General features: G+C 40.5%; 1 protein-coding gene and 1 pseudogene across 1 annotated transcript; both read left to right on the top strand.

Moving 5' to 3' along the window:
* The first annotated feature begins 5,140 nt into the window (after positions 1-5,140).
* Positions 5,141-6,115, top strand: LOC131197869 (olfactory receptor 6X1-like). Its single transcript, XM_058182368.1, has one exon. The coding sequence runs from the start codon at positions 5,141-5,143 to the stop codon at positions 6,113-6,115; it is 975 nt and encodes a 324-aa protein (XP_058038351.1).
* A 5,493-nt stretch (positions 6,116-11,608) lies between these two features.
* LOC131197868 (olfactory receptor 6M1-like) lies at positions 11,609-12,990 on the top strand (annotated as a pseudogene).
* The last annotated feature ends 1,341 nt before the right edge of the window (positions 12,991-14,331 follow it).

Here is a 14,331-nt window from a genome sequence, read left to right as displayed (position 1 = left end):
GTCCCTCAGTAAAAATCAAATCGTCTCAATATAATTTATTTGTGCCTATTGCTCACTTTTTATACCGCCCTTCTCCCGAAGGACTCAGGGCGGTTTACAGCCATGATAAAAACAACAACAGGGTACACATAAAACCATAATTTAAAAAACTTATTTTACAGATGGATGAATTAAAACATTTAAAATAATCCCAAATTTTAAAATGTTAAAACATTAAAACTAATTAAAAACCTATTAAAATCCTATGCCAGTCCTGCGCGAACAAACAAATAGGTCTTCAGTTCTCAGCGGAAAGTCCGAAGGTCCAGCAGTTGCTGAAGTCCAGGTGGAAGTTCGTTCCAAAGGGTGGGAGCCCCCACAGAGAAGGCCCTCCCCCTGGGGGCCGCCAGCCGACATTGCTTGGCGGACGGCACCCTTAGGAGTCCCTCTCTGTGCGACCGTACAGGTCGGTGGGAGGTATTCGGTAACAGCAGTCGGTCCCGTAAGTACCCTGGCCCTAAGCCATGGAGCGCTTTAAAGGTAGTCACCAACACCTTGAAGTGTACCCGAAAGACCATTTTTATTTATTTGCCCATCCATTCTTGATCCCAACTCTTTATAAAAACATGGATTTATCTCACTCCTCCATTATGCACCCGTGTATTTGGAGTTCTTTATTTTATTTTATTTTTACATTTATATCCCGCCCTTCTCCGAAGACTCAGGGCGGCTTACAGTGTATAAGGCAATAGTCTCATTCTATTTGTATATTTACAAAGTCAACTTATTGCCCCCCCAACAATCTGGGTCCTCATTTTACCTACCTTATAAAGGATGGAAGGCTGAGTCAACCTTGGGCCTGGTGGGACTAGAACCTGCAGTAATTGCAGGCAGCTGGTTTTAATAACAGGCTTCTTATAGCCTTGAGCCACCAAGGCTCATAAAATTATATTTTCTTGAAGGAAATTTTTTACCTCAATTGCAATACCCCTGAGAACCTGTTAAGAAATCACATAAGGGGGGAAAAAAAACACCTTTCAGCTATTCACACTTACTAAACAGAGTTATATGTAAAGGCTTTTCCTTGTTAATATGGTCTTCAGAATACATTCAGTGGTGACTAAGAAGGTAAGAGCAGAGATTATATATTTGATGTGGACTATAATCCTGGTTCAAAAACTATGCCCGTATCAGCAGCTGTAAAACTGATGTTTGTGAGGGGTAAAAAAGCAACTTTTTTTCTGTGCTCAAAGGAGAAAATCTTTGCAGGTGGAAGCTGTGATGATAGATAGCTAAATAGTTAGTCAGCAAGAGAGTGTGTGTGAGACAGAGATATAGATAGATAGATAGATAGATAGATAGATAGATAGATAGATAGATAGATAGATAGATAGATATAGAAAATGGAAAATACAATAACAGAGTTGGATGGGACCTTGGGGGTTTTCTAGTCCAACCCCCAGCTTAAGCAGGAAACCCTACACCACCTAAGACAAATGGTTATCCAATCTCTTCTTAAAGACTTCCAGTGTTGAAGCATTTACAACTTCTGGAGGCAAGTTGCTCCACTGATTAATTGTTCTAACTGTCAGTAAAGTTAGGCAGTAATGATAGATAGATAGATAGATAGATAGATAGATAGATAGATAGATGGATGGATGGATGGATGGATGGATGGATGGATGGATGGATGGATGGATGGATGGACGGACAGACAGACAGACAGACAGACAGACAGATGTAAGCTGAGTGATGATATATACATATTCTGGAATGTAGGTGATGCTATTGGAATGATAGCCATTACTCAACCCTAGTTTCATATGGCCTTGAAAATCATGCCAGGATTCAAATTCTTGTCATGGAGGTGTTGAGAGAAAGTCACGGCTGGACCAGAGCCCAAACTGATTCAGGTTTAATTTCAATTTAATTAAGCGCCATGAAATACAATTCTTGTGAATGCAATGATAAGGGTTTTCCACCCCACCCCCGTTGTATTAATCTGTTTGAATTGGGGTGGTGGGAAGGCTTCTAGGGACCCATTCAAGATTTAGTCTGGACCATTGATGGTCCAGCAGCCTTGAATTTTACAACCTTCCCTTCTAAGAAAAGCAGTTCATCTCCCAAGGTTAATTTGCCTGCTTCCTTTCCTTGCACATTTTCATCGGAGGCCTTGAGTGAGAAGGTTGGCAGCGGAGGAGGGAAGGGAAGAGACATTGGCGAGAAACTGCAGATGTGGCAAAAACCCCACAGCCAGGTTGTCATCCAACACACCGCAACTGGAGCCTCGGCATTTATTTCCCGTCAACTCTTCTCCTAGGGGTTTGGAGCCCTTCCAGGTCCCCATTTAAAAACCCCACCATTGACCCACTCAATCTTCACCAGGGCTGCCCTGATCTGGTGCAAGGAGGGACTGCAGAGCTGAAGAATTTTGGAACTGAATTAAAACGTATTTTGGAAGGATCCAGATTTGAAAGAATCCAGAAATGCGTAAAAGGACCACTTCCAGGGTCCCGGTGACCTCAGCTGCTGTGGCCTAGAGGTAGAGCTCTTGCCTCACGATCAGGAGGTTGTGAGTTCAATCCTAGGTAGAGGCAGATGTAAGGTCTCCTGCTTGGGCAGTGGGTTGAAACAGTTTATGTCCAGGATGCGAGGGATCTGCAAATATTTTCACGGCCCTCTTCTTGATTCGTGCAGTATACAGGTCCTCAATGGAAGGCAAGTTGGTAGCAATTATTTTTTCTGTAGTTCTAATTATCCTCTGAAGTCTGTGTTTTTCTTGTTGGGTTGCAGAACCGAACCAGACAGTTATAGAGGTGCAAATGACAGACTCAATAATTCCTCTGTAGAACTGAATCAGCAGCTCCTTGGGCAGTTTGAGCTTCCTGAGTTGGCGCAGAAAGAACATTCTTTGTTGTCCTTTTTTGATGATGTTTTTGATGTTAGCTGTCCATTTGAGATCTTGTGATATGATAGAACCTAGAAATTTGAAGGTTTCTACTGTTGATACTGTGTTGTCTAGTATTGTGAGAGGTGGAAGTATGGAAGGGTTTCTCCTAAAGTCTATCACCATTTCTACGGTTTTGAGTGTGTTCAGTTCCAGACTGTTTTGGTTGCACCACAAGGCTAGTCGTTTGACCTCTCGACTATATGCGGATTCGTCATTGTCTTGAATGAGACCAATCACTGTTGTGTCATCTGCGAGCTTCAGTAGCTTAACAGATGAATCATTGGAGATGCAGTCATTGGTATACAGAGAGAAGAGAAGTGGGGAGAGCACACAGCCTGGGGGGCTCCTGTGCTAATTGTACAGGTATTTGATGTGATCTTGCTTAGCTTCACCTGCTGCTTCCTGTTTGTTAGGAAGCTTGTGATCCACTTACAAGCCTGTTCCGGTACCTGTAGCTGGTTTAGCTTAGTTAGGAGAATGTCTGGAATGATGGTATTGAATGCTGAACTAAAGTCTACAAAAAGGACCCTTGCATTGGTCTTTGGAGACTCAAGATGTTGTAGGATGTAGTGCAGAGCCATATTAACAGCATCATCTGTTGATCTATTTGCTCGGTATGCAAATTGCAAAGAGTCTAACAGCGGATCCGTGATGGTTTTCAAGTAGGAAAGCACTAGCCTTTCAAAGGTTTTCATGACTACAGATGTTAGAGCAACTGGTCTGTAGTCATTCAGTTCCTTGATGGTGGGCTTCTTGGGCACTGGGATGATGGTAGAGCGTTTGAAGCAAGAAGGAACATAACACATCTCTAGTGATTTATTGAAAATATGGGTGAAGATGGGGGCCAATTGGTCAGCACAGACTTTTAAACAAGAAGAAGTTATCTTGTCTGGGCCTGGAGCTTTTCCTGGCTTTTGTCTGTGAAATAGGTCTTGCACTTCCTTTTCTGTGATCACTAGAGGTTGTGAACCCAATGAAATGGGGTCAGTTGTAGGAGGCTTGGCTGTTGTTGGTGTGCCTGAGATGGGAGTTGTGGAGATAGGTAGCTGTAGTTTCCTTTCAAATCTGCAGTAAAACTCATTCAGGTCATCTGCCAGTTGTTGATTACCTTCAGCCTGAGAAGGAGGTTTGCCATAGCCGGTGATATTTTTAAGAGTTTTCCACATGTTTGCTGGTTCATTTGCTGAAAACTGATTCTTTAGCTTTTCAGAGTAGCTTCTTTTTGCTGCTCTGATCTCCCTTGTTAGTGCATTTCTGGCCTCATTGTACAGCATTTTATCACCTTTTCTGTAGGCTTCCTCTTTGGAATGTCGTAGCTGCTTAAGTTTAGGTGTAAACCAAGGTTTGTTGTTACTGTATATTCGCAAGTTCCTTGTAGGTACACATAGGTCTTCACAGAAGCGGACATATGATGTTACAGTATCTGTGAGTTCATCCAGGTCTGCAGAGGTATCTTTAAAAATATTCCAATCAGCGCAGTCAAAACATGCCTGCAGCTTTAATTTTGATTCCTCCGTCCAGGTCTTCACTGATTTAATTATTGGTTTTGTAGCTTTAAGTCTTTGCCTGTAAGCAGGTAGAAGGTGAATCATGCAATGATCAGAGTGTCCTACAGATGCACGTGGTAAAGACCGATAAGCATCTTTTAGTGTTGTGTAGCAATGGTCTATAGTATTCTTGCCTCTGGTGGGACAATTGACATGCTGAAAGTATTTTGGTAGCTCTTTCCTTAAGTTTGCCTTGTTTAGATCTCCCAAAACAATGGCCAGTGAATCAGGGTGTTTGGCTTCAGCCTCCATGATTTGGTCAGCTAGAGTTTGTAATGCCTTGCATACACAGGCTTGTGGTGGTACATAAACAGCAATTAGAAGAAATGAGGAAAATTCACGAGGCGAATAGTAAGGTTTGCAGTTGATAATTAAAGTCTCTAAATTGTTGTCACAGAATTTGTAAATTATTTTAAAATCTTGATACCAGTTTCTATTAATATATAGACATAAGCCTCCTCCTTTCTTTTTACCAGATGTTTCTGGAATCCTGTCTGATCATTCAATCTGAAACCCTGGAATGTTCAGGCTGCTATTTTCAATTGATTCATTTAACCAGGTTTCAGAGAAGCATAGGACTGCTGAATTGCGAAAATCAGAATAGTATTTGTTTAAGAGGAGTATTTCATCCATCTTATTTGCAATCATTGACAATTTTGAAACGATGGAACCTAGGAATACCTCCAGAGTAACTGAATTCATTCTGTTAGGAATTCCTTTTCTGTATGATCTTCACCGAGTCTTCTTTGTGGTCGGTCTTTTCATGTACCTTGTAACCATCCTTGGGAATGGCTTCATCCTCATCATCGTCGCAATTGAGCCAAGACTTCATACCCCGATGTACATCTTCTTGAGCAACCTTGCTTTCCTGGAGATCTGCTATACCTCCACTGTGGTACCCAAACTGCTACAGACATTTATAGAAACCAAGACGACCATCTGCTTCCACTGTTGCCTTACTCAAGGATTTCTTCACTTCTGTTTTGGTAGTACGGAGCTTTTCATCCTCACCGCTATGGCCTTTGACCGCTATCTGGCCATCTGCAAGCCCCTTCAGTATCCCGTCATGATGTCCAAGCACGTGTGCCTTCAAATGTCTTTGGCCACCTGGTATGGCGCCTTTGTAATTATCTTTTTTCATTATTTTATGGTTTGGAGATTGCCGTTCTGCGGGTCCAATGTCATTGACAGTTTCTTTTGCGATATTGGTCCCCTGTTGAGCCTGGCCTGTGCGGACACCCGTTTCGTTGAGTCCCTCAGACTGTTGACCGCCTTTGTAATCGTGATTATGACCTTGCTTCTTATGATTCTGTCCTATGTTTTCATCATTGCCACCATCCTGCACATTCCCTCCGCCGTAGGGCGGAAGAAGGCCTTCTCCACCTGCACATCACACCTGGTGGTGGTATCCATATTGTATGGAGCTCTTGTCTTCATGTACGTGAGACCCAACGTCCAGTCCTCATATCACTTGACAAGGACTGTGGCGGTCTTAAACACCACTCTTACACCAATGCTGAACCCTTTCATATACACAATTCGGAACGCCAAAGTCAAAAAAGCCGTCCAGAATGTAATCCATAAAAGGAAAGGGACCTTAAATAGAGACACTGAAAAATTCCAGGACTCTCATACGTAGTAGGAATGAGATGAAATTTAGAAAATGGTGGCATCGGCGACATTTTGAATGATGCAACCGGAACTCAATTGGCAATAATTTCAGACTTGAAAACATCATTTGCCTTTATGGTTTAAAATACAGGTAGTCCTTGACTTATGACTGCAATGTGAGTCCAACAATTTTGTTGTTGAGACAACTGTTATGTGAGGTTTGCCACACTTTACTCTCTTTCTTGACATGGTTGTTAAATGAATCACTGCAGTTAAGTTACTAATGCGGCGGCCCACATGGCTTTGTGCAGATTCCGGTGTGCGCACTTCTCACCTCTCCTGCGGGAGCTCCATTGGTTACCGATTTGCTTCTGGGTGCAATTCAAATTGCTGGTTGTTCCCTTTAAAACCCTTCATGGTTTGGGACCAGGTTATCTGAGGGACAGTCTCTTGCCAGTCACATCTACCCAAGCCATCAGAGTGGTGAGGCAGGGAATGCTGAGGGTCCCTTCCCCGAGGGAGATACACCTGGTGGGACCCAGAAGAAGGGCCTTCTCCGTGGTGGCTCCCTCTCTCTGGAACATCATTCCCCCACAAATTAGAATGGCCCACATTCTGACACTCTTCTGGAAGGCATTGAAGACCTGGTTCTACCAACAGGCCTGGTGAACCCAGAGTGGGATGGAGCCCATTAAATGGTTTGTGTGAACTGCTGGCGCCGGGGCAGGTGATGGGGGTGATTGTATTATATTATACTATATTAATTTATTTGATTCTTTTTGTTAGTTTTATTGTTTTAAATGAGGTTTTATATTCTGTAAGGCACGTTGAGTCACCATGGGCGAATAGGCGGCAATGTAAATTCAATAAATGAATCAACGAATCAACGAATCAATGAAACAACGAACAAACAAACATGTTTGTTAAGCAAATTTGGCTTTCCGATTGACTTTGTTAAAAGGTCACAAAAGGGGATCACGTGACCCTGGGACACTGCAATCGTCATAAATATGAGTCAGTTTTTACATGTCTGAATAATGAGCACGTTACCATGGGGATGCTCCAATGGTCATAAGTGTGAAAAATGGTCGTAAGTCTCTTTTTCAGTGCCGTTATCACTTCAAACAGTCACTAACCAATTGGTTGTAATTTGAGGACTACCGGTACAGGTGCTCAAGGTTTGTAAGCCCTGAACATGTTGACAGCATTTGTTACGATTCTTTTGTGTACAATCATAATCCTTAGTAAGACAGAAACTGTTTTATATGAAGGAAAATGTAGTTTGTTCTGCATTATTGGAATTTATATCCCAACTTTCTTCTCGAGTGGCACTCATAAATTAAATAAATTAAAGAGTGGGCGGTAATCATTTACTCCAAGCATATATAGAAGACTACAAAAATATCCAGAAAATTAGCAAAGCTCAGATCAAACTGTAAAATGATTTTTAATGCTTGTCCTTTATCCATTGATTAGATTAGATTAGATTAGGTTAGGTTAGGTTAGGTTAGGTTAGGTTAGGTTAGATTAGATTAGATTAGATTAGATTAGATTAGATTAGATTAGATTAGATTAGATTAGATTAGATTAGATTAGATTAACAGAGTTGGAAGGGACCTTGTACATCATCTAGTCCAACCCCCTGCCCAAGCAGGAGACAGTACACTATTTCTGACAAATGGCAGTCTAGTCTTTTCTTGAAAGCCTCCAGTGATGAAGCTCCCACTAATTCTGAAGGCAACTTCTGTTCCATTGGTTGATTATTCTCACTGTCAGAAAAATTCTCCTTATTTCTAGGTTGAATCTCTCATTGATCAGTTTCCATCCATTATTCCTTGTCCGGTCTTCAGGTGCTTTGGAGAATAACTTGACCCTTTCCTCTCTGTGACAACTCCTCAAATATTGGAACACTGCTCTGATGTCTCCCTTGGTCCTTCTCTTCATTAGACTAGCCACGCCCAGTTCCTGTAACCATTCATCGTATGTTTTAGTCTCCAGTCCCCTAATCATCCTGGTTGCTCTCCTCTGCACATTTTCTATAGTCCCAACATCTTTTTTTTATAGTGCAGTGACCAAAACTGGATGCAGGATTCTAGGTGTGGTCTTACTATGGCTTTATAGAATGGTCTTAGTACCTCACTTGATCTTGATTATATCCCTCTGTTAATGCAATTTAGGATTGTGTTGGCTTTTTTGGCTGCTGCCATAGTCCATAAAACGAAGGAATCTCAAAGTGAAAAACTCAAACAATGCAACAGTTCTTTCCATTTGCTGCTTTGCGGAATAAAGAGGGCTACACTAAACCAAAGTTCCCAAAAGTTGTAACTGATATGTAATTTTGGACTTAATCGATCCTTTTCTTATTTTTTAAATAATAATTTAAAAATACCCAGAACGAACGTCACTAAATGAATAATTGTATGTCTAGAGCTACCTGTATGGATTTTTTTTTAAAAAAGAAGCAATGCATATAGGAACAGTTTCACCAAATATTTCAAGTTTGACTCTGCTGTAATATTGACATGGAACGTAGCTCTTTGCTGTCTTCACAATGAACACCTGCACACACAAAGCACAGTGTGCAGTTTGTGTTTCTCCAAATGAATGGCATGCAATTGACTTTTTCTTGACTCCAGTTTCACCCCGTTACTCCCGAATCCACCTGTAGTATACTGCTAGATCAGAAGAGTGAATTTGAACCCTCTTTTCAGACAAAAACATAGTTCAGCCCTGGTTTATTTGTGAATATTTTTATGTATCTATTCAATTTCTATAGCCCTCCCCCTCAACTCAACCAAGGGGCTCTGAGCGACTTACAATAAGAGATGTAAAATGTTGTGAAATTCTTGGTTTTCCCATTCGCACCTGAACATTTACTAATCATTCTGTTCTCATTCATTCATTCATTCATTCATTCATTCATTCATTCATTCCATCGATTGTTCATTTGTTCATTCATTTATCAGATTGTTAAACTGCCCTTCTCTCTCAAAGGGGCTATTAGATAAACATCATTCAAAGCGTAAAATAGAGAGAGAAAAATGTTTAAAAAAACAGAGAAAATATATAAATCACATCATATTTATTTATTTATTTATTTATTTTTTCATTCATTCAAATACATATTAAATAATATATATATATAAGTATAAGTGTGCATTGAATATATAAAATGAATACAACTAAAGGGAACATTAGGACAGGGACGGTAGGCACGCTGGTGCTCTTATGCACGCCCCTTACAGACGTCTTAGCAATGGGGTGAGGTCAACAGTAGATAGTCTTTGGTTAAAGCTTTGGGGATTTTGGGATGAGACCACGGAGTCTGGTAGTGCATTCCAGGCATTAACAACTCTGTTACTGAAGTTGTATTTTCTTCAGTCAAGATTGGAGTGGTTCACCTTAAGTTGGAATCTATTGTGTGCTCGTGTATTGTCGTGGTTGAAGCTGAAGTAGTCATTGACAGGTAGGACTTTGTACTATTCTTGTTAGTCATCCTGGCTTAATTTCCCATTCAGCCTTGACCCTAACTCTTAACAAAATGAATTAATCTCACTCTTTCACTATACACCAGTGTGGAAACATTTACATCACTTGCAGTACCCCTGGGGACCTCTTAAGAAATCACATTAGGGGGAAAAAAAACCTTCCAGCTATTCACACTTACTAGTTATATGTAAGGCTTTTCCTTGTTAATATGGTCTCCAGAACACGTTCAATGGTGACTTAGAAGGTAAGAACAGAGATTTTCTATTTGATCTGGACAGTAATCCTGCTTAAAGACTTTATCAATATCTGTAAAGCTGACGTTTGTAAGAAACAAAATCTTTTGAGCACATTTTCTGTGCTCCAAGGAGAAAATATTTACATGTAGAAGCTCTGATGATAGATAGCTAAATAGCTAGCCAGTAAGAGAGAGTGTATGAAGCAGAGAGAGATGATAGATAATAAAAGATAGATAGATAGATAGATAGATAGATAGATAGATAGATAGATAGATAGATAGATAGATAGATAGATAGATAGATAGATAGATAGATGAGACAGAGGATGGGGAGGGGGGAGAGAGAGGGGGGAGAGAGAGGTGGGGGGGGAGAGAGAGAGAGACGATGTTTCTCCAAAGATAAGACCCAACTGGAAAATAAGCCCTAGCATGATTTTTTGGGGATGCTCATAATATAAGCCCTACTCCTAAAATAAGCCCCAATTAAGATTGTCAGCCAGACGGATGTATTTAGTACTGTATTTTCCCCAAAATAAAACCTAACTGGAAAAATAAGCCCTAATGCTCCTTTTGGAGCAAAAATTGACATAAGACCCTGTCTTATTTTCGGGGAAACAAGGATGGGTGGGTGGGTGGATGGGTGGGTGGGTGGAAAGAGAGAGAGAGAGAGAGAGAGAGAGAGATGTAGATAGATAGATAGATAGATAGATAGATAGATAGATAGATAGATAGATAGATAGATAGATAGATGGCTCAAAATACTGATGGTGTTCGGGGAAAAACTGTCCTTGTGTCTAGTTGTTCTGGTGTGCAGTGATCTATATCATCGTTTTGAGGGTAGGAGTTGAAACAGTTTATGTCCAGGATGTGAGGGGTCTGTAAATATTTTCACGGCCCTCTTTTTGATTCGTGCAGTATACAGGTCCTCAATGGAAGGCAGGTTGGTAGCCATTGTTTTTTCTGCAGTTCTAATTATCCTCTGAAGTCTGTGTAGCTGGCTCAAAATACTTCATGTATATTGAAGGATTTTTCACATCCATGCTCACATTGCTGTGGGAGAGAGTGGTGCTATGATTTAATGAAAGAAATGTCCAAAGCTCTGTTTAGCTTATAGTGAGGGAGAACTTCTAAAAGATTAACAATGCCTTAAGAATTCAAAGCTGAATACCAAGCAGGACTGTATGTTCAATGACTTTTTCTATTTAGTATAGAAAAGCTAAGAAGCCTTAACAGAGCTTCAGGGACGGATGAGAATACATCACAGTTCTATTTGGTTCAAATCTTCTCATTCTTTAAGGGATCAGAAGCCAGGAAATTTTCTGATATTGGATTAGAAGACCTCTATTATCCTTTCCAGGTCCATTCTGATTGACTGATTGGTTGGTTGGTTGGTTGGTTGGTTGGTTGGTTGGTTGGTTGGTTGGTTGACTTCCGAGGTCATTGCCAACTCTGTTGTTCTGTTATTCTGTTATGTATTGATTCTGTTGTATAGTGATTCCTAAAATTATTACAACATTGGTATTCTTTTATTGAAAATATTAAATCATGCATGCTTAGATTCATCATGAACATGAGCTCATCTGCTTGTCGTTGTGTAGAACCTTTGCTCATATATGTCATTGAATGAGGAAATGTAATTTTTCAATGTTTTGACTCATGATATAACTGAATCCAGGGAAGACAAATTTCCTGATCTGAAAAAAATAATGATCTTGTTATCTTGATTTTGAACAAATCGACACCAAATTAATTTAACTTTTTTTAAATTCCAGCAGACTACAAATAATAAAAGGAAGTATGAGGTCTGAAAATTACAGCGTGGTGAAAGAATTCATTTTAACAGGTTTTCCTGGCATCCAGAAATGCAAGGTTCCTATGTTCCTGATCCTAGCAGTAATCTACATATTAATATTAAGTGGGAACCTTCTGATTATCTTCTTTGTGTGAAAAGACTATCGACTTCACACCCCCATGTACTGGCTTCTGGGCAACCTTTCCTTCTCCGGACTCTGTTTCACCACTGTTATTCCCCAAATGATGTTTACGGGACCACCTACTGCCACCGATCGCCTCCCACCGACCCGTACGTTCTCACAGAGAGGGACTCCTTAGGGTGTCGTCCGTCAGGCAGTGTCGACTGGCGACAACCAGGGGAAGGGCCTTCTCTGTGGGGGCTCTCACCCTCTGGAATGAACTTCCCCCAGGACTCCGCCAACTTCCTGACCTTTGAACCTTTCGCCGCGAGCTGAAGACACATCTATTTATTTGCACAGGACTGGCCTAGGATTTTAGTTTTAAATGGGGTTTTTTACTGTTTTAATTATAATTTTAATTTGGCCTAATTTAATAAGTTTTTTAAATATTGTTTTTATCCTGTATTTATTCTTGTTCAATTTTATTGGGCTGTAAACCGCCCTCGGGAGATAGGGCGGTATAAAAATTTGATTAAATAATAATAAATAATAATAATAATGTTCAATATCATCATAGAGAGAAGAGTTATTTCCTTTAAGGGTTGCATGATCCAGATATTTTTCTATTTTTTCTTGGGAACGTCAGATTACATTCTGGTAGCTATCATGGCCTTTGATCGCTACGTGGCCATCTGCAACCCCTTGAGATATTCTGTCATCATGAGTGGTTGCTTCACCTTCCAGCTTGCTGCTTGCTCTTGGACAGGTGCCTTCTTCTCGGTCCTCTTCTCAGCAATCCCCTTCTATCTGATCCCGTTTTGTGGCCCCAACGTTGTTAACCACTTCTACTGTGATATACTTCCTGTGCTCAGGCTGGCCTGTAAGGACACAACCACACTGGAATGGTTGAGCTACACATCAACGGTGCTTGTTGTCCTGTGTTCACTTTTCCTAACCTCGGTGTCCTACATATATATCATTGGCACCATCCTACGCATTCCATCTTCAGCTGGCCGGCAAAAATCGTTTTCAACCTGTGGTGCTCACATTACTTTGGCCCTGATCTTTTATGGATGTTCCATTTTCATGTACCTGCTACCGGAGAAAGTCCATTCCTTTAGCTTCTACAAAGGTGTGGCTCTGCTTCACACTGTGGTGATCCCTTTCCTGAATCCGTTCATACATACCCTTCGGAATGAGAAAGTAAAGGAAGTCTTCAAAGATGCCTTGAAACGAATGGAGATCCTTGCCCCCAAAAAGGAGTGACCATTCATTTAATTCAAGAGTTTGTTGATTCTGATACCAAAGTATATCCCGGTGTGATATGCCTTCAGATTATTGTGAATGTCCAGGTCTAAATATAGGGCTACATTTTATTTTTGTTGCAATCAAATTAAGGAATTATAAGTGATCTGTTGATGAATAGAAACTCTGAAGGATGCAAATTATAGTTCGTACACCCCTTACCCCCAGCCTGCCCCCAAATTTCAATGCTTATCTACAGAAAGCCTTTGGAGTTTAGAATAGAATAGAATATAATTTTTTTTATTGGTTAAGTGTGATTGGACACACAAGGAATTTGTCTTGGTGCATATGCTCTCAGTGTACATAAAAGAAAAGATACCTTCATCAAGGTACAACATTTAAAACACAATTGATGGTCAATATATCAATATAAATCATAAGGATTGCCAGCAACAAGTTATAGTCATATAGTCATAAGTGGAAAGAGATTGGTGATGGGAACAATGAGAAGATTAATAGTAGTGCAGATTTAGTAAATAGTTTGAGAGTGTTGAGGGAATTATTTGTTTAGCAGAGTGATGGCCTTCGGGAAAAAACTGTTCTTGTGTCTTGTTGTTCTGTTGTGCAGTGCTCTATAGCGTCGTTTTGAGGGTAGGAGTTGAAACAGTTTATGTCCAGGATGTGAGGGATCTGTAAATATTTTCACGGCCCTCTTCTTGATGTGTCAGACTCCTGCTGAAAACAATAATAGCAAGAAGAGTGGCATTTTAAGGGTACAGTAGTGAGATATACCTTCTGATTCTACCATTGTGCATTATGAAAAACCAAGAACATGCAGCTTCCATTAGTATCTACCTTTCTTTGCTTCTCGTAGAAAGTGAGTGGATTTGTGTTTGTATAATTTAGATCTTTTTTTTTTTTTTTACATTTATACCCCGCCCTTCTCCGAAGACTCAGGGCGGCTTACAATGTATAAGGCAAGATCTTGGTGTAAGATCTCCATACACCAAGGGTGTCAAACGCACATCATCACCCATGGCATATCGGGACTTTCCACCTCTTTGCAAAACCGGGCATGGGCATGGCCAGTGCGTGATACATTTGGGCCATGGGCCAGGAGTTTGAGAACTCTGCTATACCCTATCAGTTCTCTAGAATAAAGGTTAGGTTTCATAGGGATTAGAGGAAGATAGGAATAGATGTTAGAGAGATAGATAAACAGAGATGGGAGAGGGAATTGAAAGAAAGTTAGAATAAAAAGTTAGAAAGATGGGGAAAAATAAAGACAGAGAGACAGAAAGACTGATACATGATAGGTAGATGATAGGTAGAAGATAGATAGATAGATAGATAGATAGATAG

This window comes from Ahaetulla prasina, chromosome 4, assembly GCF_028640845.1.
Source record: "Ahaetulla prasina isolate Xishuangbanna chromosome 4, ASM2864084v1, whole genome shotgun sequence".
NCBI classification, from domain to species: Eukaryota; Metazoa; Chordata; class Lepidosauria; order Squamata; family Colubridae; genus Ahaetulla; species Ahaetulla prasina.
Note: the sequence above shows the minus strand (reverse complement) of the source record. Positions and strands in the feature narration are given on the sequence as shown.

Bases quoted from the DNA above. Each gene is read 5' to 3' on its own strand.
- LOC131197869 (XM_058182368.1), top strand. From the start codon at position 5,141: ATGGAACCTAGGAATACCTCCAGAGTAACTGAATTCATTCTGTTAGGA.